General features: G+C 44.4%; 1 protein-coding gene across 1 annotated transcript in view; it reads right to left on the bottom strand.

The window, feature by feature from the left end:
- Positions 1 to 394: 394 nt before the first annotated feature.
- Positions 395 to 10,735, bottom strand: part of LOC108797013 (epoxide hydrolase 3-like) — a 42,305-nt gene continuing 31,964 nt past the window's right edge. The window contains exons 9-10 of the mRNA XM_018568578.1: positions 5,880 to 5,885; positions 395 to 405 (exon numbers count right to left, since the gene is read on the bottom strand). Of these exons, the coding sequence (XP_018424080.1) occupies positions 401 to 405; positions 5,880 to 5,885 (11 nt within the window). The 3' untranslated portion in view covers positions 395 to 400. The remainder of the gene's footprint in view (positions 406 to 5,879; positions 5,886 to 10,735) is intronic.

Here is a 10,735-nt window from a genome sequence, read left to right as displayed (position 1 = left end):
TTTGGAAGTGTGTCTGTGGGAATTTGTGCTCATTCAGTCAAAACAGCATTTGTGAGGTCCTGTACCGACCTCATGTTGGACGGTAAGACCTGGCTCACAATCAGCAGTTCATTAGGGTTCAGGGCTCTGTGCATGCCACTCAAGTTCCTCCACACCAAACTCATCAAACCCATGCCTGGAGCTGGTTGGACATCCTATTCCAAATCCATGGGCATTTAATAAGGAGTTGCCCCCCTACCCTATCCCTTCTTGGCTATAACAACCTCCACTCTTCTGTAAAGGCTTTCATCAAGATTTTGGAGTGTGTCTGTGGGAATTTGTGCTCATTCACCCAAAACAGCATTTGTGAGGTCCTGTGCTGACCTTACAAAAAACCTCATGTTGGACGCTAAGACCTGGCTCACAGTCAGCAGTTAAATAGGGTTCAGTTCCTCTACACCAAACTCATCAAGCCCATCCCTGGAGCTGGTTTTGGGCACAAAGGCACAGTTATGCTGGAACAGATAAAGGTATGCCCCATATTTTTGCCATAAGGTTGTAAGTGGACAATTGTCTAAAATATCTTTGTATATTGAAGTATTAACAGTACTCTTCACTAGAAACACCTATACCTAATCATTTAGAAGGGTGTCACATACTTTTGGCTATATAGTGTACATCATATCAATACTGTATATGTTGGTGTGTAAAAAAAAATATGATATTTCAATTTATAGACAGTCATTATGTATGTGCATTGGGGCAACCATATAAGTCATTATGTATGTGCATTGGGGCAACCATATAAGTCATTATGTATGTGCATTGGGGCAGCCATATTGGTCAATATATATGCTGGGTTTTTTTTGGGTGTAACGTGCCGTCTGTTCCCCATTCTTTCTGCTGAATCTCCAAAACAAGGCAGTCCCCAGAATGAGTGGTGTTGCTAGAAGGGACCCAGTAAAATCTGCTTTTACACTGACAATGCAATTTTATTTCATTCTGAACCATGTCCCACCTTGCAGTTTGTCATGCACATCATCAATCAGTTAGGCAATTTCTCTAGAATACGTTGCAAATTATTACAATCCAACCAACACCAATAATTCTTACCCCTACAATTATTAAACTTTGCCAGGGCTGTCCCTATGAAGCAGCCTGAGGTGGGTGCCTAAGGCGGCATCTTATTGGGTCACGTGAAGGACAGGCCCCAGGGGTCTTAGTAACCTGTGATGCTCTGACCAGTATCAACCCTCCCACCTCCCCTTCCCTCAGGCGGGTAGACATCGGGACGCCCCTAACCAGGGTGATAAAGCTTTTCTCTCCACCACAGACTGTATTCATCTTCTTTGCTTTTCTAAAGCAAATAGTTAACTAGGTTAAAAATTAACACATAATGCAACTAGCAGGGTCAACCTCCTTAGGATGATCCTTTGCGTAAGGTCATGGATACTCTCTGCCAGTTGCCTGTCTACCTTCTAGTGAAATAGTTCAAACAAATCAATCGATTAGATCATGAAAAAAAAAATAGTGTCTTACACTAGAATGGTAGATGAAGTATCTTCCATCTGTTCCTGAATTTCAGTGACAGCCTCTATTTCGGGAACAAATGCCCCCGCCCTCTTCAGTTGAGCCTCGTTTTGAGCTGATGTAGAGGCCTCTATAATTAGGCAACTACAAAGTGTTATATTGCACTAAACCTTCCACCCAGATTATTAGCATTAGCAAACAGCACTTCTGGGTATAATAACCCCCCATATTCTGTGTATTAATGCTATAAGGTCCATGTCACTGTGGGTGTGTCCTTTGCCTATGTGCTGAAAGGTGTCCCTGATCCTTTCGTATCTCAGAAAGTTGGGTGGAATAAAAATCCTAGTAAACTCACTGCAGTGGGGCAGTTTAGTGCTCCCAGACTGCCACCCAAACTGTTCAGTGGCCCAGATTTCTCATCCCTACCATTGCTTCAACAGAGAGGCTTCCATGGTCAGAACTAGAGATGAGGCTGGGCTTTGTGCAAAACCACTTCATCTGAGTTCGCCCAAGCCTGCTCAAAACTCTGACTGCCACCCCCTCCTCCCAACCCAATCAGTGTTGGCATTTGCAGCGGGGGCATTCCTTGCCCCTTTGTGACGTGCAGCAGCAAGGCGTGGAATGCGCCTCACTGCAACTGATTTGGGTCGGGAGGAAGGGGATGGCGGCCTGAATTTTGAGTGAGCTCAGTTGAACTCGGGCAAACTTGGTTTGCACCAAGCCTAGGCTCATCACAAGCCAGCACACTATTGACAAAGCCTATTGCTCCTTCCATTGTAAGTCATACATTGTCTGCCATTAGTATATGGAAATCTGGCCTCTGAGTATAGGGTCACTGAGGGAATACATGTTGCTGAGGGAACAATTGTCCCTGAATTGTATTGCCCATTCAATGCTCATTTGTTGCTGTGTTTTCTTCCATTTCTTGACCACATATTGTTAACAGTGCCCTTTTGCTGCCCATGGATTGTCACAATTGCCTGTTTTACGCCCGAGTCTTGGCACGGCTGTTGGCTGCCCACAGGTTTGCCACCATTGGTCATTTGTTACCCGAGGTTTGTTATGATGTTCGGTCACTCACATGTTGTCACAATTGCCTACTTTACACCCCAGTCGTGGCACAGCTGTAGGCTGCCCACAGGTTTGCCACCATTGGTCATTTGGTACCCGAGGTTTGTTTTGTTATGATGTTCGGTTACTCACATGTTGTCACAATTGCCTACTTTACACCCCAGTCTTGTCACGGCTGTAGGCTGCCCACAGGTTGCCACCATTGGTAATTTGGTACCCGATGTTTGTTATGATTTTCGGTCACCCACATGTTGTCACAATTGCCTGTTTTACACCCCAGTCTTGGCACGGCTGTAGGCTGCCCACAGGTTGCCACCATTGGTAATTTGGTACCCGATGTTTGTTATGATTTTCGGTCACCCACATGTTGTCACAATTGCCTGTTTTACACCCCAGTCTTGGCACGGCTGTAGGCTGCCCACAGGTTTGCCACCATTGGTCATTTGTTACCCGAGTTTTAGTTTGATTTTTCGGTTACCCACATGTTGTCACAATTGCCTGTTTGTTGCTCTATTAGAGAAGAATAGAGGAGAATTAGAACCTCAGTCAGGTTTTATTGGTGTCTGTGTACTCACTGATAACCTATTTTCTCTTACTTCCTGTGCAGGTGATGGGCGTCGGACAGAACTGGAAGTGAAGGGTAATTTCTTCAGAGGTGACATATAGAAACAGATGTACCAACCCTTCCCACAATATGTCAAGAAAAAGTTTTGGTTGGAGTTGGGCAGTAGTATCCAAAAGTGATTTCTCTGGTTCTGATTGGACGCTAGTGGATTGAGTCACCCTGTGGGAATGCCGGAAAGGAGATCTCTCTATCTAAAACAGCGGTCGCCAACCGGTGGTTCGTGGACCACTGGTGGTCCGTGAGAAAATGTTGGTGGTCCCCGGGCCCCTCTGATGCCGGGGCAGGCTGGGCCGTCATTGAAGAGGCACGGAGGCTCCGGGGCTGCCTCTCACTGACTCAAGCAGCGGTTGTCACAAGGAATGCACGGCTCTCAGTACAGTGCGGGCTCTGCAGGAGGCGGGGCATCTCATCAGTAGCCGGACTGAGCATGCTGCATGACAGAAAAAGGGGGAGAAGCCAGGTAATAGTGGCTCAGTGTGTGGGTGAAGGTGAGGCACAGCAGTGGTTGGGGGCAGTGCTGAAGCTAGGGGGGGGCATGTGCCCCGGGCACCACCGGCAGGGCCAGTGGCAGATTCGATAGGGGGGGAAACAATTAATATTATTACTGTTCCAGGGCGGGCGGCACAGCTCGCTCCCTCCACCAGCACTGCCACTCCTGCAGGCACACCCGCACCCGCATGTATGTATGTGTATATATACTGTATGTATATATAGATTTATTCTCATATTTTTTGTTTCCTTATATATATATATTCTGATATGTATGTGTGTGTGTATATAGATAGATAAAACGAGAGAAAGATACACACATGAAAATATATATATATTTTTAAAAAATTCATATTAGTGGTCCGCGGGATTTAAAATTTAGTGGTCCATGAGATCCGAAAGGTTGACGACCGCTGGTCTAAAAAACATTATGATGATGATATATTGAGCTTGGCTTTATGCCGATCAGCTGCATCGCCTACTTTCTGCTGGGACTCTTTATATAGATCAGCATATACAAAGCAAGATATGTCACAGCCATGGCTGATACAGAGCTGCATACCTCTCCATTAGGATACATAAGCTGAGCGAATGAACCTGCTGGCATCAGCCCAGACTGAAGAAAAAAAAATCATTTTTGGCGGACTTACCCTTTGAAACAAGGTATATTGTATAACACTTGTCCGGCTTCCAAGAGCAGGTACAATATTTACAAAAGGGTTTTGTCACAGCGATCTCCAATCTTTGTAATGGAATTACTCAGGTGTCAGGTGTTTACAATGAACGCGGCCAAATTAAACACAGCGCCATTGTTGTGCAAGACTTCTGATTAATCAGATCCGGCTGTCTTGACCAAGAATTACATTTCTGCTTTCTTCATCACAGATGCAATCGAATCCCCTGTGGACATACTGCAGGTGCAGTCAAGTGAGGACCAACTTTCGATGCTCAACTTCTTCAGCGGTTCTCTCCAGGTAGTTTACCAAGGCAAGGACAGCAGACCTTATACACTGAGTGGCCAGATTATTATGACCACCCCATCAGTATTTCGTTGGGCCGCCTCGTGACTCCACGAGATGGTGAAAGGTGATGCGAGGAATCTGACACGGCACTGTTGCCCTTCTGTTGTCTTGTACCAGTCTTGCCCCTCCCCCGTTCTGCCCTAACATTGACTAGTCGCTGACGGCCACAATTCGCACGTTCAGACCCAGATTTTCCGCTGACAGTCCAATCTTTAAACACTTTAACAATGAGCCCCTCTTGAGCATTTAACGAATTCTGCTGTTTTGCTGATACTCGCTCCATGGCTCCGAGCGCCAACAATCATCCCGCGTTCAAAGGCTGTTAAATCGCGTTGTTTCCCCGTATCTTCAGAAACAATGACTTCTACTGTCGTGGTAAACAACCTGCTTCTCTATTTATAATGGTCTGGCCCTCTAGCAACTTCAGAAGCCATAGCTAGCTCCTTTTGCCCCGAGGCAAGAGCAAAAAAATTGCCCCCCCATAGGGGTGTGACGTCACCCAGCGCCACGCATGCGCGGCATCATCTGATGTCATGCGCCCCGCCTCCAGGGTGTGTTTTTTTATAATTTTTTATTTATTTTGTATTATTTATTTTTTTAATTTAATTTTTTGTCTGTGGGGAGTGGGGGGCTTTGGGGGGTTTAGGGGTCAACAGCCCCTTGATATTACCCTTTTTAAAATAGAAAAAGAAATTGAGGACACCGAGTCCTCAATCTCTTTTTCTGCAGCATCTTTTCTAAATTAATTGAAAATACAGAGGAAAATACAGAGTGCTACTACCCATTGAGAAACTCATGAATGAACAGGAAGTGATGTAAAGGACTTCCTGTTGATTCATAACTGAGGACACATGGTACTATCTGTGACGGACCCCCGTACTCAGGATGAGTATGTCCGCCGCTGTCTTCTTCCTTGCTGAGGAGATATTGGAACCTGAAGATCCTTAGCTCCCAGTTTCCCCAGTCACTAGTCAAGGCTTGAGTGTAGGTGAAACAAACTCTGGTTTATTGAGAAACTGCACAAACATTTATACAGCAAGTGATCAGATCAGAATATAATCCCATCACATCCACCTTCCCCTCCCCAGAAATCCTGTCTTCACAACACCACAGGTGTCCACCTGCTAAATAGCTCCAGACAGCCATAGCAGTGGCCTGGCCAGAATGTCATTGTTCTGAGCTCCCTCAGAGAACAATGGGAGATAACGAGGGATGGTGCTGATAGTCTTTCCATAACCAGGTCACACAGCATAACGCACTCAAACATAACTCAACACCAATACACATTCAACTTATAAACTCATCACCATGTCGTCACACTATCTATTTGTCCCCAGTTATTTACAAATACTGGAGTGATCAGCTGATCGCTCCAGTGTTTGCTCTGCACACAGAGGATCGGTACATATCACTAGGCACTTTACATATTACTAGGCAATTTATTTTTTAGCAAATCTATAAGACTCATAAAGACTCATCTCTTCAGGGAAGCCTATCCCACCTCAACCTAACCGCTCAACCATCACGTCCTCAAACAATTTATCCCCACACAGCTCCCTCCTCATGTATCACTTGCCCCTCCCTTTTAGATTATAAGCCCTCAGGGGCAGGGCCCTCCTTACCATCTTGTCTTGAATTGTATTGTGATTGTAATGTCTGCCCTATATTGTAAAGCACTGCGAAAACTGTTGGCGCTATATAAATCCTGTATAATAATAATATAACATTTTTGTGTGACATAAAACCTTGTTACACATCATTTAAGAGTATGAAAAGTTGTCATAGTAATTTTTCGAATAGATTTTTACATGCCTCATGTACCAAACATTCCTGGTGCTATTAAAGCCCATCTCCAGGATAATTTCCACCCCCCCAACTGATCCCAAGATGAACAAACCTTAATTAAAAGCTCTTTTTTACTTACCTAAAGCTACAGTCACAAAATGGAGGCCGTGCAATGCGCGCAAACTAAATCTCCATGTGGCTGGAAAACGCGCTATTGCGCATGAAAACCGGAAGAGCGCGAAAACACGCACAACGGCAGTCGCACAGGAAATGATGCTGCTATGGTTAAGCTCACCATATAAAAACAAGCCCCTGCTCCATTGCTGATGTTCTTCTCAGCTAGTGTTCCTGTGTGCCTGTACTTGTTGGATTCCTGTGACCTGCCTGACCCGGTTTGTTTGGACTTTGCTATTTGATTGCTGCCTGCCCCTGACCTCGGCCTGTTTCCTGGAATTTGCCTTCCTTCTGCCTACTGATTTTGTACTCTGCTGCCCGGCTGGCTCTGACCTCTGGCTTTCCTGACCACGCTCCAGTCTCTTCTTCCTGCTCCCACGCTGTCTGCTTGGTGGACCCCCCAGCTTGCTGACTACACACTATCAGGGTGTCTCCTGCATGGTGTCGGTTCCCATCAGTGGCACCCGTGCTCCTCGCTGCTCCCTGTTCTCACCCCCAGGGGCGGAAGGACACAAGTCGCAAGAGAAGCCTCCTCACCATCTGGTCTCTTACTAGGTAGGTAGTGACACAATGCGTGTGTGATGTGGACAATTCCTATTGGCTGTCTAGAGTCCTCTCAGGATCCAGGAGTGATGTCATCACAAGGGGACGGTAGGGAATCAGCCGGTGGGGGACCATTTGCAGCTTCGGTTAGTGGTCCCCCACACCTGGAAGTGGCGGTGGCCAGCGACCTATACAGGGGACTTAGTTGAGTAACTTGCTTCTAAAGTTAAGAAACATAAAAACCTTGCTGGACTGGTTGGAGATGGGGGTGAGGGTACAAAATTATCCCGGAATGGGGCTTTAAAGGAGAATTATGAGGTGAGGAATTTTCACTCAGCCTCATAATCTGAGCCGACCTGTGACAATGAAACTGTCACAGGTCGGCTCAGTAGATCGGGAAGTGAGCGAACACATACCGGCGCACGCTCACTTCTCAATGCTGTGCCTGCAGAGAGCCGTGACGGAGGGTTTTGGATTCCCCCCTCCCCTGTCCGATCCTCCAGCGCTGACTGGCAGAACGGACGCGGGAGGGGGCGGGTACAGCTGGCTCTGCCTCTAGAGAGGCAGAGTCAGCTGTCACTCACGCAGCTGGGTGGATCCAGACATCATTGTCGGGATCCGTTCCGGCTGCAGCGTCTCAGCGGTGGCTCGCAGTATACTGAGCTTTGGGTGACGGGAGGACGCTAGTTTGTGTCCTCCCGTTACCCTTAGGAGAACTATGGGGAAAAGCCCTGACCCCATAGTTCTCCTTTAATGTACAACATCTGAAGCTGATATCCTTTATTGACCTAGTAAAGTTATGGAAGATGCAAGCTTTCAAAACGAAGATAAAGTATAAGAAAGCAAAAAATTATAATAATAACCTAACCCCCGTCTCACCTCCGCGCATTACACATTCAAACTGACATCTCCCACATTCCACAAATGGAAAATCCAGATGTAACAGTCTACAAATCAACAGAATATCAGGTAACAGATTTATATCTTATGCTGTTGAGGTGACTTTGTATCAGTGCAATCCACCAGTGGTTTCACATGCCATGCCATGCCATGCCATGGACTTATGGACTGTTACATCTGCATTTCCCATTTGTGGAGTTGGATTACATTTGACTGGGATGGTACAAGTCTGTGCAGGACTGGGGAGAGGACAGATACACTACTGCATAGAATGGAAATAAATATAGACCCCCCCCTATGGATCATTGGGGGTATGTTTCCTAAAGGGACGATAAGTGTAACACGCAAAGTATTTGACTCTGCTAAGGTATGACATTTGAATGTGAAGGAACCCCAAATGGGTGTGCCGTTTTAAAGACATCTGTGAAGGTTCTCATTCATCCGAGTCATGGTATATCTGTAAAAAATAAGCCAAGGCAACTGGACTTGCTGTATTTTTCTTGAAGACCTTTCTGCATTTACAAAGCTAGTCGGATGACCAGCAAATGTTTTCAATAAAAATACAGTAAGTCCATTTGCCTTGATTTATTTTTTACAGATACGTTTTAAGGACAGATCTGTAGTTTTTATGGTGGAACAAAAATGTGCTCTTGTCAAGTTCCATTGATCTTTTCTATAATATTACTATTAATAATAATAATATAATAATAAAAGGAATTTAGTATTTAAAGTATAAATAAACCTACCGTGATCACTAACATTTTATATAAGCTTTGACAGGTAATTTCAAAAGTCATTTTCAATATTCTTTCAGTAGTTACTTTTTCCAAATGTCTTCAGAGTGGGCAAGTGATGAGAGGGTCCCCGTCCTCTCCTCCCCAGCACTGGGTGGTACTCAATAATGCAGACTAATGTGATTCTCTGTATCATTACACTGCGAGTACAAGGTGCAGTGCATCACGCGGTGGGTCCATGATGGTGTGGAGGTTTTAGCGTACATTTTGAAGTGCTGGGCCTCCAAGTGCATCCCTGTGCATTTTTTATATATTGTTTTTTAGAGGACAGATAGGGCTATATATTTATATCACATATGTGTGTCTAACGCCTCACTTAGGACAAATAAAATATAAAAAAAAGAGGAAAAAAACGTTAAAAAAAAACTTTTTTCCCAGTTTTGATTTGTAGTAATTTTTTTTACAAAACCAGCACAGCTAAAAAAAAAAATGCAATAAATACATTCATTTATTTGTCCCTTATTTTTTATTTTTTCCACTTATTTTTAATTTTTTTTTTACACTTTTCACTATTTTTTTTTTTACTGCTTGATAAATTAATACATTTTTGGTTATTATCAGGCTGCTTCAAACTTCAGAACAGTCGATAATAAGTTAGTGACACTGATCCTGCAGCAGTTCAGGATTCAGCTGTCACTAGTTTTCTGATTGTTACAACAACCATCAGCAAACTGAAACATTCTACTTTCAGAAAAAAAGCCAGTATAGCTTGAGAGAGCTATCTCTCGATATTTACGAGCTGTCAGAATGCCGGCATGTTTGCTGGCTCTGCTGTGACTCTCAGACACCCGATCTTCAGGTATCGGATCTTCAGGTATCGGGTGTCTGAAAAAGGTTAACCCTTTCATTAATGGATGCCTCTAAACTTAGGCATCCATTAATGAATAATAACCACCGATTCTCAGCGGTTACCAGCCTTCTAGTGCAGCAAATAACTCGTCACGTACAGTGTACGTGACGAGTCATTTGGTCACTTTGTGGCAGGACGTACAGTGTACGTCTCCCGCCACAAAGGGGTTAAGGAGGAGTGGGGTACCTCCAGGCATATCGGCATTCAATGTATCTATTGCTATATATGCTCCAATATGGAGGCTCTCAAAGATCAGAGTAAGGACCACATTTCACAGGGGAGCCTTGATGCGGCTTTGCGGCTTCCACATATTTTGCAAAAGTTGTGCAACTAAAACCTCTGATTTTAATGCATAAAGTTGGACGGTGTGGTTTTTTCTGTTGCGGGGTAGCTGGTAAGTGTGTTGGGAAATTTGTGTGTCTTGTATTGGTGGGTCCATGATGCCCTGCATTCACAGGATGTTCTCAGTCTTTTGGGTTAAATGAGATTGGCCATCAGCCAATCTTAAAGACTGAGGACATCTAGCTGCAGAAAGAAATGACGGGGGAATGGTGCTGGAGAGGAGGTACAGTATATTGCAGCCTGATCTGAATTGTTTTATTCTACAGCTTCACAAAAATAGCCCAGGGCTGGGCTTTAATATAATACCTTGTGGCCCTGCTATAAAGGGCATTGTTGATGATTCTGTAACAACAACAGATGAAACATTAAAAAAACAACAACACATATTTGATGTATTATTTTGGCAATTATTTAACATATAAAGCACTTTAACAAACTAAATGTCATTCAGTTCGATCCCCCGATGAAACCAGAAAGGTGAAAACCGGGTCAGAACTGGACGGCCTTTTTAAACTGATCTGTGTTTTGAAAGTGGAGGTGTGAGAGTGCATTAAATCCATATATATCTTCTTTGTTGTATGGTCTGCCCTATTTGTGTATCACTACATTGCCGCTTTGTAATATTGTCAGA

Source organism: Nanorana parkeri, unplaced genomic scaffold, assembly GCF_000935625.1.
Source record: "Nanorana parkeri isolate BGI_ZX_2015 unplaced genomic scaffold, ASM93562v1 scaffold1212, whole genome shotgun sequence".
Taxonomy (NCBI): domain Eukaryota; kingdom Metazoa; phylum Chordata; class Amphibia; order Anura; family Dicroglossidae; genus Nanorana; species Nanorana parkeri.
Note: the sequence above shows the minus strand (reverse complement) of the source record. Positions and strands in the feature narration are given on the sequence as shown.